Source organism: Thamnophis sirtalis, unplaced genomic scaffold (assembly GCF_051295495.1).
Source record: "Thamnophis sirtalis isolate CommonGarterSnake01/CBP01778 unplaced genomic scaffold, rThaSir2_p1.2 scaffold_4, whole genome shotgun sequence".
In the NCBI taxonomy this organism is placed as follows: Eukaryota; Metazoa; Chordata; class Lepidosauria; order Squamata; family Natricidae; genus Thamnophis; species Thamnophis sirtalis.
This window is the reverse complement of record NW_028261384.1, coordinates 90,247,056-90,267,795: the sequence shown is the minus strand read 5'-3', so window position 1 is coordinate 90,267,795 and position 20,740 is coordinate 90,247,056. Positions and strand designations below refer to the sequence as shown.

The 20,740-nt window shown below is 41.0% G+C and overlaps 1 protein-coding gene across 1 annotated transcript in view; it reads right to left on the bottom strand.

Annotated features, from left to right (window-relative positions):
• Positions 1-15,395, bottom strand: part of C1QL1 (complement C1q like 1) — a 42,951-nt gene extending 27,556 nt beyond the window's left edge. The window contains exon 1 of the mRNA XM_087713362.1: positions 14,643-15,395. Within this exon, the coding sequence (XP_087569488.1) occupies positions 14,643-15,266 (624 nt within the window). The 5' untranslated portion in view covers positions 15,267-15,395. The remainder of the gene's footprint in view (positions 1-14,642) is intronic.
• Between the last annotated feature and the right edge of the window lie 5,345 nt (positions 15,396-20,740).

Here is a 20,740-nt window from a genome sequence, read left to right as displayed (position 1 = left end):
TGTGCCTTAATGGGGTTTCTTTAGTATTCCCACCCTAGTGGACAGCCAAGTCTTTGGTACATCCCAGTCTGGCTGCTGTCTCCACGATCACAAAAGAATGGGCATTGGTTCTGAACTGATATGCTCATTCTCTGTTGAAGTGGAGACAGCAGCCAGCTCAACCCTGGGATGAGTCACGCAATGGAACTTTTTTGTGTGGAAGAGAGAGAAACAGAGACTATGGACTTGATACATATACGTTTTTTTCTCACAATTCTCACTTGAGTCTACAGTTTTCCTTCGTCTGAACTGGGGAGGAGCCACAAGGGCCCAATGATATCATAAGTGTAGCTTCAGTCCAATTGGTTACTGGACGGAGCAAACCCAGTCTGGCTGCTGTCTCCACTTCAACAGAGAATGAGCATATCAGGTAACACCAACACCCATTCTTTGTGCTTATAACAAGTTCAACCAGGATTTATACAGCCCACCTAGGGTAGTTCTTCTTTTAAGGCAAGTTTTATAAACAAAAAGTGGTAACGTCACAGTCTTTGCAAATGACAAATCCTATGGGTGCAATAAATATGCAATGATTTGTTATTTATTTGAAAAGACTCATGTTTATATGAGTACAAATACTTGCAGGTGGGGTTCCCCCAAATGTTTTAATGAGGTCAGCAAGAGACCTAACAATTCCGTTGTACAATGTGATAAGCATGATTACTGTTAATTTGGATTTTATTTTTTCAATGTATATGACTTAATATATTGCACAAATCTAACCAAAAACTGGATAGTTTTTATGGTTGAGTTTATTGGTTTTATTTGGTATAGTTGGCAGTCTTTCACACACCTTTTATTAATCTGGCAGGAGACCATGTTACTTTTGGGTTCTTCTCATAACACTGAATAGACTCCATCTCCAAACATAGATCCTCCAAATATCTGTGAGCAATGCAGAATCCACTATGAGTAATTCAGAAATATGCCTGAGAGGCAGATTGCTCCAGAAGACTTAACCAAACAAATCAAGCTAAATGCCTTTTAAGGAAAGCATTATCTACTATAAGGCCTCCAGCCAAAAACTTTCCATCAAGGAGTTCTTTTAATTAGGTATAAATTGGTATGACTGCACAACATCCTTTGCTGATTCCCCCCCCCCCCAAATGACACAACATTATAGTGGTAATCCACATCACAATTTTGTATTTGTTTAATATTATCCTTCCAGACCCCAACTCTTTTATCTCCCATTATTCCTCAGTCCAGATCAATAATTACTGTACCAAGATTGATAGGGAGACTACACTATTTGTATATTTATTCTGACATTAAAACACTATGGTCATAGTCATATAGAATTGCATACAGGAAACCTTTAGTCAATCAATGCTCACTCCTTTTCCCTTGAAGCTGGCCAATCAACAAATCAATGTTTGTTCATTTTCCTTTCAAGATAATCAGTAACTGGATGTCTCATTTTGCTATTCAGGTTTTACCAGGTCTATTCCATGACCAAACTCTGCTTTCTGCCTTTACAAAAAAAAAAAAAAAAGTCTCCACCCCCATGTTTTATGAATGTACAGATTTGTGTAAATTTGTTATCGTCGTTCCCCCCCAAAAAACCAACAACCCCTTCCTAGAGACATTTGTGATTGTAAAGCTATGTAAACCAATACATTGAATGTCCTCAAAAGCTTCCCAGTTGCTATGGCACCAGGCCAACATTGTTTCCAAACCTTTGTAATTTCTGGTGTTGGCATGCCAGCTGTGTTATACCTGGGTATCTTTCTGAGCAGTTATGACTAGGACAGCATGTTGCCATGCTAGACGATATGAAGAATGGGAAGGAAAGATCTCTGCATATATTCAGGAAACTCCACTGGCTGCTGAACCCTGAATTCCTAAGGTGGAAAGAGAGAACTTCATGCCACTCTCTTTACAAACTGCTCTTTGAATGCTGTTGCTGTTTTCATACATCATTCATGTGGTATAGGAATAATTCAGATTCAGACCTCACAATCACACACACAGAGTCTGCTTTTCTCTGTGCGTTATGTAACTGATTCCCTGAATGAGGCTTCCTGGTGCTTGTAGCTCTCACTCTTTGGGGTAATGGATGAGAAGGATAACAGTGGCTGAGAGGTGAGTTATTTTTCTCCAGGGACCAGAATAGCTCTGATCACCAGTAGAGATTGCAATTACAAGGGACGCTGGTGCTCCTGAAGTGCCACTGCTGATTTACGATCCTAACGATCTAGCATTTTTTATCCATGGTGAGCAAGGGCAGCAGGGCCCACTGATTATGAAAAATGAGAGGATGCTCTTCTGAGAGCCCCTGTGAATGACAGTTTAGAAGTGCAGGGGAAAGGATGCTATAACCCACCAAATCCCTCATCCTCCCTTGGGGGTTCCTTCCCATCCTAATTTAGCATATTTTGCTTTCCAATAATTCATAAGGAAACTGAAAGATTAAGTGCTTTTCTCCAAGTTCTCAGAGTATTGTCTAAATCAGTCATTTTCAACCTGATGCCTTCTAAGTATGTTGACTACAACACTCTAATCTCCAGCTAGCATAATTATGGAAGGCCAATCTAGATAATCATTGCAACAGTTGTGAAAAGTAAAAACCCATATCTGAAGATCTACTAAAGGAAAGAGGTCAAATGCATTGGTAAATTAACCATAACTAAACCATAACTCCCCTAATATGCAAGCAACTAATCAAATAATATCCTGCTGTTTTTTTTTATAAGCCAAAACTAGCAACAGTCAAGGAAGGACAAGAAGGAACAACTGCGCGCAAATTAGGATCTGGATGTGTAGTGGTTTCGCCTCCACATTTGAAAGGCTTGCCCTACAGATAATTCTGGATTTGGAAAACAAGCCTGGCTTTGCCAAAATGGAAAATGCTGAGCTCCAAACTGAAGTGAACTGGTTTTGCCTATCTTTAAATAACAAGATAATTTGTTTGGCAACCTTGCTTCAGCTTGGAGTGTGAGGTGGAGACCCTGCTGAGGGTGTTACAGAGAACAGGAGGAAGAAGGTATTTTTCAAGAAGTATAAATAAATTCCTAAAATTGAGAAATTAACTAGTTCATTCCTTTTCAAGAATGAAAGATTTAGGTTTGTATTTAAAAAGTAAGTAGAGCTATTTGATTTGATGCTCAGGCAACAAGCTTGTGTGTCTATTATTCAGGTAAGAATCTGATTTCTGATTTAGCAGCCAAAGTAGGGTTGTAGTTGTTGTCATTGTGTTCCCATTAGACCTTCTTTACTTTAATTATAAACTTGGGCAGAAATGTAAGATGTGCATCACATTTCCATTGTAAGGAGGCCTATAGTGGTTGAAATGCTGCCCTGTATCACTGGTTACAGGGTGGGATGGGAAATATGGTGGAAGAGTACTAAGCAGAAAGAACTGAAAAAGCCATTCAGAGTCTGACTATCGTGACACACTCAGACCAATAATTCTCAGAAGAAGAGATGGAAACAATAGAGGAGGAATTCATTGAACTTAAAAAAGATTATCCTCAGGTTTCAGAATCAGACTTGAGACAACCAATTTATTCATTTGTATCCTGTCTTTATTATTTTTACAAATAACTCAAGGTGATGGGCCTTTCCAACATAACCTTCCTTCTATTGTCACCCAACAACAATTCTGTACGGTGGACTGACAGAGAATGACTAGTCCAACAATCCAGCTCGCTTTCATGACTAGGGCAGGACTAGAACTCATGGTCTCCCACTTCCTAGCCTCGTGCCACTTAACCACCCAGACCATGTACTGTAAGCTCAAATTCTTGTTCCTGAAGATACTATGCAATCCCCAAGCAGTAGAATAACAACAAACTAAAACAAAGAATCAAGAACTAAAAGGAGAAGACTTGAGAGTAAAATAGGAGGAAGGAATTTCCTCCTATTTAGAGCCGAGGTGGCACAGTGGTTAAATGCAGCACTGCAGGCTACTTCAGCTGACTGCAGTTCTGCAGTTCGGCTGTTCAAATCTCACCGGCTCAGGGTTGACTCAGCCTTCCATCCTTCCGAGGTGGGTAAAATGAGGACCTGGATTGTTGTTGGGGGCAATATGCTGACTCTGAAAACCGCTTAGAGAGGGCTGAAAGCCCTATGAAGCGGTATATAAGTCTAACTGCTATTGCTATTGCTATTCAGGAATTTCTCTGACTGCCCTTGATCCTGAAGCAGTGACGTGCGGTGAGGATTACGGTGAGCTCTTGGTGAGGCAAGAGCGCAGCAGCAGCGAGAAGCAACATCTCCGCTGCTGTGTCCGACAGGCATCTCATGTTTATGTCCGCCATAGACGCGAGACACCTGTTGGACACAGCGGCGGGGATGGAGGAGGCAGGGGGTGAGGCGGCAGCTGGCGAAGAAAGGGGAGAGGAGGAGGAGGAAAGGGAGAGGGGAGCAGGATGGGGCTCCCAGTGGGGGGGAGAGGAGAAGGGAAGGGGGGCACAGAGGCAAAAGAAAGCAAGCTCCAGCCCGCCAGCAGAGGCTTCTGCTGGCGGGCTGCCCCTCTCTTCTCAAACAAGGCTGCCCTCCCTGCCTCTGCCCCTTCCCTCTCTTCTCAAACAAACTCTCTCTCAAATTGAAACACACGGACACACACACACAAATTACTCACAATAAAAAATTACTTACAAATTAAATTACAATAATTTTGAATTCCTCCCCCCTCCCTCCGTCCAACCCACATACCTTTTCCAGCTGTGTCACAGAGGATTTCAACTCTCCTGTTGTCCACCATGATGAAAATGTAAAAAGTATAAAAAGAAAAAGGCAAGAGCTGCTGCTGCCAGAGCAGGAGGCAAGAGAACCATGTGCCTCCTTTGCATAAGGAATTTTTCACCTTTTAACCCTTGCTTAACTCCGCTGAAGTGATCATAACGATAGTCTAAAGGAGGCATGTGGTTCTCTTGCCTCCCTCTGCAGTTAAGCACTAAGCAGAGTCATCCACTGTGACTCTGGCAGCAACTATCTCTGCCTTTTTCCTTTTAATTTTTTTCTTTTCATCATGACAGTGGTGAGGCCCTGCCTCCCCTGACTGCACGTCCCTGTCCTGAAGAGCTATTGAACACTGAATGAGTTTGACAGAATTATTTGCTGTTTTTGCATAAAATCTGTGGACAAAAGACTAGAGACAATCTCAGTGACTTCTTTGCTTTCTAGATGCCTTTGACTAAGCTTTCTTAACAGCATGACTTCATTCTGTATTTTCTTTCCTAATTGTATTGTTTAGCCTTTATTATTTTTGAAACTTCTGCTGATTATTTTGGCTATTTTTCTCAGCTATAGATGTCCTGATCTTGGCTGGTAGATTATGTTTCTGTGTGTGTGTGTTCCTTTTGGACAGGAGGAACTGACAGAGAGGGATCAATAGGTCACCTGAAAATAAGTTAACTGAGTTGAATGGCTCTTAGACTTTTATCATTAGGGTCACTGAAGAATCATCTGGAGTTATTTTCACTAACAATAAAAATGCTACATAAAACAAAGTGTATACTGCTCAATAAATACTGTAGATGTTGCATGGTAGGAAGGAATTAGTGTGAGCAGAAACCAAAATATATTTTTTTAAAACGACAACCCTACATCTAATGTGGAAATTCTCAACCGCCAACTGTCCACCAAATTGTTACTCATTCCAAAAAAATGCAATTAATTAAACAAATAAACACATTGCTGTCTTACAGGGGCCTTTCAATTCCTCAGATCTAGCTGCTGGTTAGTTCCAAGGAAAGTATCAAATGAGTGGGTGGAGAATTTATCAGGATTTCCACCAAGAGCAGGCTGCTTGAAAATCCTCTTTTTGAGGCACAGCTCCTTGTGAGGCTAAAATCCTGTACTACAGGTAGTCCTCAACTTACAGCGGTAGTCCTCAACTTTGTTTCTTTCTTCTTTTTGTGTGTGAGTGTGGGTGTTTCTTTTTTGTTTTTTATTTTTTATTTTCTATTATTTTTCCTTTTTCTTTTTGGCTTTACTTTTATCTTATTTTTTTAATTTTAAAGTTAGCTGACCTTATTATACTCAAATGCTTGTTAAAGAACTATGCCGGGCATGGGACCTGCGAAGCCGTAAGGGGGTTAGGGAGGGGGGATTATAGAGGGGAGGGGGGAGGGGGGAATTACAGTTTCAATCCTTAGAACAATAAGAATTCACTTGTGTACTGTGGCTCGTTTTTCTTTTTTTTTCTTTTTTTCTTTCTCTACTTTTATTGTAAAAAACAAATTGAATTGTATGAATACACCAAAGTGAGGAGAAGAGGGAAAGAGAAGGGAGAAGTAAAGAGGGAGTGAGAGGGAATGTAAGGAGGGTGAAATGGAGGGAGGGGGAGATGTCTGAGGGGGTAGGGAAGTAGGAGGGGAATGCTGGAGGGGTGAAAGGAAAGTTGGAGGGGGAGAGGAGAGGGTGTATGGGGGAATGAAGTGTTATGTGGGGTTTTTTTTTTTTTTCCTTTTTTCTTTTTTTTATGCACAGTATATAAGTGATTGTATAAAATGAAAATGAAAATGAAATAAAAATAAAATGCAAAGTCAGATTCGCTTAACAGCCATGTAATTAACATAACTGTAGTGATTCACTTAATAACTGTGTCAAGAAAGGTTGTAAAATGAAGCAAAAGTTACTACCTCACTTACCAACAGAAATTTTGGGATCAATTGTGGTAATAAGTTGACGGCTATCTGTATTCATAATTGCACCAACTGGCACAGAACATGCTTTTTAAACACTGAGCTGAACGTGCTAGGCTTCACTTTCTGTCTCCGGCACTGTACAGTATTATTTTGAAATAATTAATTTTCAAGACATGGAACTCCTTGACTTTGCTAGGAAAACACTCCCTGTGAAATGTAACAGCTTTTATGCTGTATGGTTCTTCTAAAACTCGTTATCATCTTGAGTTCCTTAGATAGAGACATTCTACACATACTCTAAGGCACTTAGTCCAAGAATTAAAAGTGATCAAGTCTCTTCTGGAGAAAATGGGGAAAAAATATTGTTGAAAGAACTATATCGGGGGCTGGAGGGGCACAAAAAGATGTGCACACACACATTACAAATGGGAGAAGTGTCAGGTTCTTAGAAAATAGGCTTCATGAAGGAAATCTTTTTCTTTAACCATAGCGTTTATATACTAACAATAACAATTTTTACCTTAATTTTGGATACTGCAGTGCAACATTCTTGGAAGTTTTTCTGGGAAAAAAACTAGAATGGGGAAAGAACCAAAGAGCTCTTCCTGTATATATGGGATAAACACAGCATTCTCCTCCCCAGTTGCTGCAGGCCGATATTACCGTAAACTCAACCCTGCCTACCCCATTAATGGTTGTGCAGAAGTGGGGATTTTAGCACCTCTGACTTATGGCTGAGAATCATTCCAAGCAGCTTTAATTGGCTACATTTGATAACATGAGACTTCAGGTTTTTATTCTAATTGACCACAAAATCATAGGTCCAAAATTACCAAGCCTGCACTGGCTTGTGCCAGCTTCTTCCTGCATCCCAATTATCCAGGATGTTGTTTGATTTTTGGTTTGCACAATTTGCAGGTGGGGGGAGGAGAATAGAGGAAGGAAGAAAATAATTTAAGGCAGTGGTTTGTCAAAAATTGCTGTACTTTTCACTTAATTCTAAGATCTTTAAGAGGTCAGGATTAACCCTGGGACCTTTGATATGCAAAACACGTGTTTTGAAGGAGTGGGATTTTAAGATGAAACAGTTATATGAAGCTCTGTGCAGCTTTTGTCTCCTATATGATAAAAAAAATGCATAGTAGAAATTATAATTTTTCCACAAGAGCTTATCTCTTTGCTCCACTCCTGCTTCAGTTTTAGTCATTTACTTTCATTATTTGCATCTCCTGACCTCTCTTTGAATGGTATCTTCACCAATTTCTCTAATCTCAGCAACCGTCCCTAATTCACAGGTAATAGTTATGGATGGAAAAGGAAGGTTTTTACTCTTGTATTGTGACTGACATTGTGATAATTTTTAAATGAAGGAAAGTGGCAGGATTAGGTGAATTAGAAATCAGAGGAATGAAGTATTTCAATCTTAAGGCTTGTTGCCACAATGCAATAATTAAATATATTTAATACAGCTATAGTTGTAACAAAAATCTAACATATGATGCCATCATTTTCTTAATCCTGCCCTAATAGATAAATTATCTACATTCACAAGCAGTAACATTTTAATCCATGACTTAGAAATCATATTGTCTAGCTTTCCTCAATACACTAACCACAAGCAAGAACACTACATTTTGATTTAATTGTGCCTCCATTAATAAGTATAAGGTTCACGCACCATACTAAATTGTAATGTGGTTTGTTTGTTTTGGTTTAGCATGATTTATGCATATTATGGATCATTTTATAAAACAAATCTGATTTGACCTGGTGCATTGAATTATGCCATCATTTATTTCATTGTGGTTTGCTGAACAGTTCAGTGGTCTGAGTTATATATAAGAATACTTCATAAACCTTCATAAAGCTGGATCCATGCAACATGCTAAATCAAAAGCAAATCAGAAATATTATGGGCTGATGCATATTGTGGGTTTAAGACAGATTATATCCTCATATAAAAGAATAAAGTTTGGAATAAGGCCATTAATTGACTAAAACATGTTGTCCTACCTTACATTATGCACCATAAGAGATACATATAATCTCCTATAGAGGACAGTTCCGAAAGTGATAAAATAGGGAGGCAGCATGAGCTCCAAAGTGTCCTTCCCCAAACTGATGTTTTTGAAGAGTCTTAAGCTGCAGTGAATGTTTCATTTCTCAAATACGGAGATAGGCATTGTTACCTGATAATATCAACAGAGCAAGCTGCTTTTAAAGGAAACTCTGGAGAGCTGTGTTCAAAAGCTGAGAACCCTGCTTGATAACTCTCTGAGCATTTATACCTAGACATGACAGAACTGGGTCTTGAGGCTATAAAGTACTTAACATAGTAATCAGTATCTCTCCTCTCCTTCCCACCATCAAACCTTGACACCTTCTATGAAGTCAGCTAATATTGTTATCCTCACATTTTGGATTGATTGGAAAGAGGCATGATTTGCCCACAGCCATTTTGGTTTATATCTATCACACTCAGAGCAGTTAACAAAAAGCCATTAGCTATTCTTGGTCCAGAAATAGAGATTTGAGAAAATTCATGTTTTAGATGGCAAAAAGTCACATTCTGTACACAACAATGCTTCACTTTTTGTCCTCTGGGTTACATTCCTGAGTTGAGTTTTGCAAAAAAAATGCAAACGGACAAAGGGAAACTAGGAGAAAAAGGAAGAGAAAAATATATTTGCTGATTGGGAAGTTATTAAATATTTAAAGTTGCAGCACCTGCTGGCCTTTTAGACTTTTCAGACTTACAAAATGAATTGGAGAATCATATTTTCTTACTTAACAACTCTGCTTTTTCTCTCCTCTCCATCTTATTTGTGACACTGAAGAAAATTCAGGTGTGACATTCAAGGTGCGACAAGTGCATCCCCATTAAAAACTGACAATTAAAGCTTTAAAAATCACATGCTATTTCTTGGACTTTGCATTTCTGAAAGGTGTCGGGGTGAGCCTTGGGAACATTATTGCTGTATAGAGAAATCCAGATGTAGCAAATATGGAAACTAGTCTTAGAACAATGTTTATTGAAATGTAACACAGATATTCAGAATATTACTGCAATAGAAGAAAAATATGATTAAAAAGCTAAACGTAGTGACCAAAGAACCTACTTCCAGAAAATTTCCTTTATTATTTTTCTATTCTTAGTTCTCATAATTTTGCTGACCTTCACTGGCCTTCACTTATCTAGCTCTAGAAATTCAGGGTGTTCTAAACCTGCTAAAAGCCATGAATAAAAATATGATTTGGATGGGGGGCAGGCAGGTGCATGTGATATGTGTGTGTGTGTGTGTGTGTATACATATACATACATACATACATACATACATACATACATACATACATACATACATACATGAACTCAAAACCAAAGTCTCCCTATAGCTACGTTATTTATTATATTTGGAACTTCCTTCCAGAACATCTACTTCAGTCCCTAGATCATTATTTCTTAACTGTGGCAATCTTAAACTGTGAACTTCAACTCCCAGAATTCTATTTGTCATAAAAGCTGGGATGATTGGGAGCTGAAATCTGGACAATAATATAGACCAGGGCATTGGTTTTCCACAACTGAAGTATATAATTATTACACTTCTGCAAATAAGCCAGACTGGGACAAGCCAACCCACAAACGAAGAGAAATTTGATAAAGTTGTTTATCTATTTTACTCGTTATTAATTATTTTTCTGCAGAATCCTCAGGATTCCCTTGGAAACGTGTCAGAGGTACTTCAAAGAGAATAACACTAATTGGCAGATAAACTTCCATATAAAGAGTTCCATGCTCTCTGATAGTGTTCTTTTTCCCCCCAGCAACAGATAAGAAAATAATTGGCCATAATTGCAGGATGTAGAAGGATGAAGCAGAGAGATTTTGAAAATGTTGGCTGCTGAAGCCTTTTTCGTTCAGCTGTGGATATCTTCCATAAACAACATCCATCTCTTCCTACTGTGATTTTTTAATCTCAACTGAGAGGTTCCTGAAGCTTTCCTGTCTCATCAAGAACACAAAATAGAAGATTTTACTTGCACATAAAATTAAATAATACTTGCATTATTTTGCTAATATGTTAGTGCTGAGGCCATCTCTTTTAAAAACTACAGGAATCTTTTCTCCTAAATAATAAGACTTCAAAACTTCCCTTCTGCAAAAGAAATAAACGTTTTAAACTACTCATTTCAAATTCAATAAACCTTATTCCATCAGAAGAGGCCACTTATTGAAAATTTGATTCAATTCTACATAGAAAGCAGCAGCAGCTATTTTTTTGGTTTTTTAAAAAAATCAATCTATAAACGTACCAAACACAAAAATACCTTCCATCTACTACTCTGAAAATTGACAGGCTTCATACTGTCATAAAGAGCTAGCATTCCCTCAAACTTCATCAAATTTAAAGAAGTCACTCATTTGTTGATTTCAAATCTATCAAACACTGATATTTTGATTTCTTCACTGAAATTTGGATTCAGGTCCTAAATTAACTTTGATAGTCCTCTAATCAGTTCATGGTAATTTGTTTTCTGAATTGAGATTTGAATTGAATCTGAATTGAAAGTTGATGGACACTTCCAATCTTTGTAGAATTTGTACAGTAGGCTATTGTAAAATTGGCCAAAAATGGGATTTACATGGCATAAGATAAATCATGAAGACAATTACAATTTATATTGTGTACACAGAAGTAAAAGTAGTCACCCAAATCCTTTCACTTCTATGTCTGTTTATTGGAGGAGCAGAGTCCTGACATGCATAAGAAGCAGAAATTCAGCAGATACCTTTTTGTTCCATTACTATACTTCCATATCAGATAAGGTGGCACCTGTCAAATTTCTGCTTCTCATGCAATTATTCAGGGCAGAGACATTCTTCAATGAACTGGTGGCAATGCTGGGCAATCTAAGAAATCAGGAAACCTGCCAGGAGAGCAAACACTTGCCTGACAATATAGTGCTACGCACACTAATTTGCCCAGGGAAACCATTTATTACTTCTATAAGAGTCTAATGCTAGCCTGGAATGTTAGATCTGCTTCAACATTAGACAGAGTGAGCTGGCTGCTTCAAAGAAGGATATTGGTAGATGGTAGTGAAATGTTTGAGGACTAAATGTGTTAGATGACTTATTCTGTACCAACCAAACTAATAGGGAGCACATTTTCCTATCATCAGTTATGCAACTAAATTCAACTGTCACAGCAGTAAAGCTTTATACATGATATGAGAAAGCATCCTTGTCTTTCACCTCATCAAGAATTTCGAGCCATTGTTGTGTTTAAGACAACCGTACCACAGCAAGGAGCTACAGCAACGACAAGGAACAGGCTGACATAATTAATATTGTAGGGATAGGGATGCCAACTCATGTCAAATAAAACAATGAGAAATCATTATGTCATTTTCTTCAGATTAAAAGATTTTGTAAAGCATTTTAACCAGAGTTCTTTTTAAGCAGAGAGTAATCTGGTCAGAGAACTCATAAATCATCAAAACAAAGATGAAGGAGCTCTACTTGAAGCTCCCTCAAACTTACTTGAAAGTGTTCAGAGTTCATTGGCGTTGGATGGCTATAACTAATTTGAATAAATAAATAAATGAAAAAGCAAAAGTGCACACAGTTAGAAGAAAACAAGAGGAAGTCAAGCCATTAGGGGAAACCCAAACAATTGAAGAATTGCCCCCTCACCTGCTTTTCAAAATTTTATTTCTCCTTTTATTAATCAAAATTAGAAGCTGCCCATCTCACTCACAGCATGACTCTGGATAGTATACAATTAAAAACATAAAAACTATATAAATATTATAATCACTAGCAGGCAGTTAAAACAAGAACAAAATAATAAATAAAAATTTGAAAGATTTGAGCAGCAAGCATTGCCTACTGGCAGAGAAAATGTGCAGTGATTTTTAAGGGAAGAGTCTCCCCGCACTAAATATTACTCCTTGGGGTTCTTACCTTCAGAAAATTATCTTTAAAAATATAAACATATCTGCGAAAAATAAAATTTATAGTCTCCCATCTTAGATTTCTTCCCATTGACATGTGAGAATTAATGAGTTTGCAGCAAAGTTTTTAAAGATAGCGATGTGTGTATTGTTGTTGTTGTTGTTCCATATTTAAGCTTATGCTAACCACTTAGCTATTGATTAAAGATTGGATTTCTTTGTAGGACGTGGTATCAGAGCAGTTACAAGTGGATTTAATCACCTTTTCAACAAATATTTATGGGTGAGCAGGAGATTGAAGTCATGACAACAAGTCTTCTGGTACCCTAAAGACTAACAAATACATTGTGTTGCTTGCTTTACTTCATGTTAGATGCAGGATTTATTCCTCTCTTTTGTACCATAATATTTTTACACCTTTGGATTGAAACAAATCTAACAGTATTTGGAAATTGAAACCCAAGTTTGTGATTGTGAGGATTGCATTATAGCTGTGGAGATTTCTGTTTGATTAATTATTGAAAACTACACAGGTGAGATTTCTGCAAGTGGTAGTATCTGTGTAAACACATGTTAAGCAGTGCTGAAGGATTACCAAGGAGAGGAGGAACATTAAAAAAGAAAGAGAGAGAAAGATGTTAGCTGGATACAACACGAAAAGTCGTTCTGCAGAGGCTGGACTTAATTATGAAATTCAATTAGAAAGCATCAAGAACTCATTGTTAGTCTCCCTCTGGCACTGGCAATATGAACTTGTACTATCACAAAGGGATGATTTGGTGAGAAAAAAGAGTTTTTTGAGGTCCTGGGCAGGGTGATTGAAGAGGCAGTTAATTTCCTTTTTTGAAAGGCTATTTCCCAACCATTCAGGACTTATTTTAAAGAAAAGCAACCCCTCTTCCTCTCCCTCCCTCCCTCCCTCCCTCCCCCTCTCTCTCTCTGGGTGTACACATTAAAATTGAAATGCAACACATTTTGAGAATCAGAAAGAGAGACATTTAAATGAGCAAATTAAAGCGATTTCCATTTCAGTGTATTTAACTAGCACTGAAGCCTAATAGTTCCCTCACTCAAAGGGTGTTAGGGAGTAAGCTCCATTGAATTCAGTAAGGCTTGCTACAAAGTATGCATGAATCAAATGATGCAGTAAAAATAATGTTAGGTTGCTTACTAGAGAGATGTGGGTAAGAGTTGGGGAGGGGAGGCACTAGAATTGGGTGAGGAAAGGTGTTAGTTACCACAGATGTTTTTTTCCCCTCATCCCAACGGGCAAAATAAAGAGCAGGAATATAAATGACAGGAGGCATTACTTTATTGGATTTTAATGTTCTTTTGATGCATTAAGACAGAAATGCGGACTTTGTGTTCTGTATGGGTGCTGAGATATAAAGGAAAAGGTGGAGGAGTCTTGCACCTAAGTTTCTATTAAGAAAGTTACAAATTTCTACTATCCTTTAGCTTCTGTCCTTCTATAAGCGAAGTATTTTATAGTTTGGTTATTGAATCGAGCTTCCTATCATTTCCAGAGGGAGGGAGGGAAATGCATGGTATATCTGCCACTGATACTCCCTGTCACAACCTCTTTGACAACTACGCTATTATAGAAGAAGGGATTCTCCCCACAGATTTGCAATTACCCAGCGAGGTGAGTTTCTAGGTCTTTTACAAATTATTTCCCGCAGAATTCTATACAGTACATACTTGCGCAGAAGTAGCCTCTCTCCGTTCGGCAGGGTTTTAGTACAGACAGAGAGAGTATCGCAGTCCCGCTTTCGCGGGACAAGACGCCACCTTCGCCAACTGCACGCACGCGGACTAAAGTTACTGTGTACTTTGGGGAAGCGGCATCATCCCAGGATCCCTAAATAGTTCGGGGAAGGCCTCCTTACCTCCAGTAAATAAGAAGGCTCGCCAGGTCTTTTAAAAACACAGCTCGGCGGACGGTCCCCTCTCCCACCTTCCCCATCCCAAGGGACCGACAACTGCGCCTAGGAAGACAAGGCTCCCCCATCGGCCGACCAGACGAGCCAAGCGGAGGCGCCCGCCTACCTGCCCGTTCTTGCATAGATCTGCCCACATGCTGGTCCCGTCGCCGCCGCGCATCAGGACGTGGTAGGTGAAGAAATAGGTGCCTGGGATGTTGCAGGTGAACTTGCCCGTAGCGGCATCGTAGTTGTTTCCCAAGTTGGTTACGACATCGTCGAACTTGAGTATCTCGTAGCCCTCGTGCGGGTTCTTGAGGCCGGCGTAAAAGGCCACGCGGGGCACCATGGTATAGGTGGCCGCACTGATGGCCCCTGTGCTCAGCCCCGGCCCGGGCAGGCCAGGCGGACCGGTTTTCCCAGGATCTCCCCTCTCCCCCGGGGGACCCCGGGGGCCCGGGGGACCCGGCTCTCCCGGGGACCCAGGAGGGCCCGGCTTGCCCGGCCGCCCTGGCTTGCCCTGGGGCCCCTGGACGAGGGTGGATGGCGGGGGCAGTCCGCTGTGGTCGCTACTGGTGCTACTGAAGCTTTCGGCGCCGTCGCTCCGGATGCCGCTGGCGCTGGTCGTGGTGCTGGTCTTGCCCAGGTAGGGATCACAGACCATGCGGCAGGTGCCCAGCATCTCGTAGTGTCCATCGATGCCCACGGAACTCACCAGCACCGGAATGAGGATCACCAGGATCAAGATCATCACCACGCCGATGGCCCCGGCGACCAAAGTTTTCCGGCCAATGCTCAGCCGCTGAAGGGGCTGGGCGCGTTGCCTCCCCGTGGTGGAAATGGTGACGGATGGCCGGGGCAAGCTGGCAGGAGAAGAAAAGCGGCGGGTGGGGAGGGCAGAGAGGGTAAACTTCAGGAAAGGAGGAAGAAAGATCTCCCGGTTGGGGAAGAGGAGGTGGAGGAGTGTCTGTGGCGCGTCTGTGTGTGTATGTATCTGTGTGTGTGTGTGTGTGTGTGTGTCTGTGTGTCTCTGTGTGTGTGTGTCTGTGTGTCCGTCCGTCCGTGAAAAAGGAAGGGGAAAAAAAACAACAACGCCGTCCCCCGTTGGCTGGAGTATCGCCCTTAAGATTGCTGCTCTTTGATGGCCTTTTTATAACTGCTGTAGGGTATGCTCCCAGGTTTGATATGGAAATGTGGGCTGGGTAAAGGTTAGAATAAAAGAAAAATTAAAGAAAAGAGGAAAGACAAACCGAGTGAACCAAGAGGCAGGCAGAGAAGTGAGAGAAGACAGAGCCAGCACGTTCTTTACTGAATACATCTTAGTAAGATGCCTTCATTGATTTGTTTTCCCTTTTCCTTTTCCCCTCCTTACTCAATTTTCTTCCACCCCCTTTGGGGAGGGGGAAGAGAACAATCTACGATTGCAAGGGAGAAGTAACCTGGTGCTTGGGGCAAAGAAGAAAAAATTGAATGGAGCCACTGAAGTCTGCCTGCCTCCCACCCCTTTATCTAGAATAGCTAAGCCAGCCCTCATCTAAAAGAACTAAAATATTGTTTTAAATGTTATTACTAAGTTTGGTCTCCCAAGGATCTTGTGAACAACTTTAGAGAATTTCATTTTGTCCTTGTTCCCATTTGCACATGTCTTTATAATGCAAGTTCCCTCCTCTACTCATAAAGAGCCCATGAGGGAGATCCCTTAAATTAAGTATACCAACAAGTCAGTATTTCTCCCCTTTTTCCTGATACTGCCCTACAAGATGTGTATACAATAAAATATTCTATATTTTACCAGCTTTTACTTTGCAGGTGAACTCAGGAGACCAGTAGCAGATGGAATCAGAAGTCTGCCTTGGGAGTCACTGGTTGCCCTTCTACATTGGTCACCACGCAGCCTCCACCCCAGGCATTTGTTCCCCACCCTTTGCCCTCCCTGTTAGTAGTAGGTTGCCTGAATTCCTTTCATGCCTCTCACATTGTGTGTTGTTTTTTTTAATGCTAGCTTTTCTTCAAGCTTCCAACCAGAGGAAGGAGGGCAGAACTGCACTATTTCACATGGGCAAGAAGAGTGGATGGCTTATTTGCCACTTGGCTTGGATCCTTCTCTATCGATTTCACTCCTGCTCCTCCTAAAGCCATGATGGCAAACTTATGGCATGTGTGCCAAAGGTGGCACGCTGCGCCCTCTCTGATGGCACGTGAGCCATCGCCTCAATTCAGCTCTGCTGTGCATGCATGCGTGCCCCCCGCTGGCCAGCTGGTCTTCGTGCCCCTGCCACACATGCGCAGGGGGTGAGGCCCATGCAGGGGCACACCCGTGCATGAGGGCAGTGTCACTATGTTTTTGTTTTACTAGCTGCGCTTAAACTCTGAGACATATGGTAGACTGACTCTTATCTGTAAACTCACTACGCATGTCCATTTTTCTTCATTTTTTCCTCTCTTTTACCCCTTTTGTTCGCCTGCCAAGAAGGTAGGCAAGGAACTCTGCCAAAATGTAATCATTAGCTAGTAAATTTTTGTTTTTTATTTTCTTTACAACAAAATGTGTTTCTTAGGATATATCTTGGATTTATTTTTCTTAATTATAAAGTATACTTCAAGGTGAAACCATGGTTCATCCTTCATTAAGTATAGGGCTGAATTTCCACCCTGACAGGCAGGATATGTGGGGGGGGCATGTGGGGGTGTGTGTGAAGGTGCATGAGGGCCATGCGCACATTGCATTTTGGTTCAGGCCCAAAAAGCACCCCCACCCCCTTATTTTATATCATTTTAACTTAGAAGATGCTCAAATGGTCTTAAGGTTTTAGCAAATAAAATCAACCTAGAAATGACAGGAAAGGTCCTGAACTCATATCCTCCTCATCGATGTGTGCTGATTGGTGGACATTTTCTCCACTGATTGTGACAGGGGAACAGTGAAGGGGAACAACAGCAAAATCAGTGATAAAACCAATCACCTGCCTGTCATGACTAGCATATTCATTAAACATCCCATAATGATTTGTAATAAACTCAAAAGAGGCAGGTTAAGAACTGTCAAAGGGGACAAGTGTTAAGTTGGTAGTTGGTATTGTGTTATGCCAGCTCAACACAATGCCAACTGTGGTATTGTTGAGTGGACAACACTTTAGCTCAAAAGTGAGGAGGAAATGCTTTTCTTTCTGTCTAACAGTCTGGAGAGAACTGTTAAAAGAGGGATGGAAACAAAAATGAAAAAGAGATTGGGAATTATCTATTGAAGTTGTATATTTCTGCATACACTCGTCTTTCTTGATTTTGAAAATTGTTAAAAATTCAATGGTTTTACAGTTCAATAATTTAGCTGTTTGTTCTTCCCATTTTGTTTTATATTGAGGAATATCAAACAAGATAATAATTGTTGGTATGAAGAAATGCACTATAATAAAACCTGCACATATACGCTATGTTATCTGTATGTTCGTGTTTATGTACATACACACATATTAAACAGCACAATAAAAATGAGACGGCTGCATGATTATATTAAGCTCAAACATTTTGAATATGAATGTCATAAATAGTAAGAATGAATGAATGAATGAATGAATGAATGAATGAATGAATGAATGAATGAATTTAAAATTAACCAGTTTACAAGAAACAAAGTTAAAAAGAAATACTCTTTGAAGTGAGTGAAAAGCATATTTACATGTAAGGAAGTGGGAGGAGCACCAGGTTGAAAGGACAAGATAAAAGATAAGTTCAGAAAACATTGGAAAACAAACAGCATTTGGCTGCTTTCAGAATAATGGCAAAGTAGAGAAGCAAAACTGTGGAGCAAGCTAAACATGTTAAAGAAATATTCCTTTGGATAAGGCAATAATTAATGAGATATATACCACTCATTACGGGATAAATGTTTGTGGGACAGCGTCTTCTGAATGGTTATCTAGTCTGAATTTTATTTCAGAATTAAAAAGTGTGACAGAGGGAGACAGTGACCAAAGTGTCAATTGACACTTAGCCTCTGGATAGTTGATTGAACATGCATATTAGTAGTTTGGTTAAACTTGTCTTCTATAGTAATACATCTTGGAGTTGTGGTGGCACAATGATTAGAATGCAGTATTGCAGGCTAACTGTGCCCATAATCTGGAGTCTGATCCTGACCAAGTCAAGATTGACTCAGCCTTCCATCCTTCTCAGATTGGTAAAATCAGGACCAAGATTTTTGGGGCAATATGCTGACTCTACAAACTGTTTAGAAAGGGCTGAAAGTGGTATATAAGTCTATATAAGTATATTGCTATTGTCTTTCTATAAATTATAATAAATTTATTCATAAATTTATATCCATAGGGTTGCATATGCAAATTGTATGCAAACTAGAATCCTTTTTTCCTTTCTGCTAGTGTAAAAAGGGTCACTCGAAAGACAGCCTTTTTAAAGGATATCTGCAGCCAAATCATAACTCAGAATTACAGATACACAAAATGGTCCATACACCAAAGAGCTACTTGGTTTCCATCTGAACCAAAACATGTCTGTTTGGTATGAATACAGGTATTCCTTGATTTATGATGACAATTAGGGCCAAAATCTGTGTTGCTAAGCAAGATAATTATTAAGTGAATTTTACTCCACTTGGTATAGTATGGTATTTTATTATTTGTATGCCGCCCTTCTCCGGGAGGACTCAGGGCAGCGAACAATTCAAAGGGGGAAAAAAAGGGGGAACATAAAAGACAAAATACAAATAATAAAAGTAGACAACAGTCGCACAACCATACATGTCGAGAGGGGAGGGAACTCATCACCCCCAGGCCTGCCGGCAAAGCCAGGTTTTGACGGCTTTTCGGAAGGCCTGGAGAGAGGTGAGGGTCCGAATCCCTGCAGGGAGTTCATTTCAGAGGGCCGGAGCTGCCACAGAGAAGGCCCTCCCCCTGGTAATAGCCAGGTGGCATTGGCTTGTAGATGGCACCCGGAGGAGGCCAACCCTGTGAGATCTAATGGGTCTATGGGAGGTAATTGGCAGCAGGCGGTCTCTCAAGTACCCAGATCCAATACCATGAAGGGCTTTATAAGTGACGACTAGCACCTTGAAGCGTATCCGGAGACTGATCGGTAACCAGTGCAGCTCACGGAGGATAGGTATAACGTGGGTGTACCGAGGTGCACCCACGATCGCTCGTGCGGCTGCGTTCTGGACGAGTTGAAGTCTCCGAATACTCTTCAAGGGCTGCCCCATGTAGAGCGCATTGCAGTAGTCCAGTCTTGAGGTCACGAGGGCATGAGTGACTGTTGCGAGTGCCTCCCGGTCCAGGTAGGGATGCAACTGGTGCACCAGGCGGACCTGGGCAAATGCCCCCCTGGTCACAGCCGACAAATGGTGTTCTAAAGTCAGCTGTGGATCCAGGAGGACCCCCAAGTTGCGAGCCCTGCCTGAGGGGCGTAGGTTTTCACCCCCCAGCCTGAGTGATGGAATATTGACCAAGTTTTGGGGAGGAAAACACAACAGCCACTCCGTCTTGTCCGGATTGAGTACAAGCTTGTTAACCTCCATCCAGACCCTAACAGCCTCCAGGCACTGGCACATCATGTCAACCGCTTCACTGAGTTGGCACGGGGCGGACAGATACAACTGTGTATCATCCGCATATTGATGGTGTTTTATCCCGTGCCGTTGAATGATCTCACCCAGTGGCTTAATGTAGATATTAAATAGCAGGGGGGACAGCACCGAACCCTGAGGAACCCCGTATTTCTGGGGCCTAGGGGTCGACCTCTCCTCCCCAAATAACACCGACTGCAACCTGTCCGAGAGGTAGGAGGAGAACCACCGAAAAACGGTGCCTCCCACCCCCACCTCTTGCAGTCGTCGCAGAAGGATACCATGGTCGATGGTATCGAAGGCCGCTGAGAGGTCAAGGAGCACTAGGATGGAGGAATGACCTCCATCCCTGGCTCTCCAGAGATCATCGGTCAGTGCGACCAAAGCGGTTTCCGTGCTGTAGCCAGGCCTGAAACCAGACTGAAAGGAGTCTAGATAATCGGCTTCATCCAAGGACCGCCGGAGTTGCGAGGCCACCACTTTCTCAACAACCTTCCCAATGAAGGTTACCTTTCTTGCCACAGTTGTTAAGTGAATCTGTGCAGTTATTAAGTTAGTAACATGGAACACTGCAACCCTGGAAAATACATGCCGATTGCCAAGCAACTGAATTTTGATCATATAACCATTGAGATACTGCAATGGTT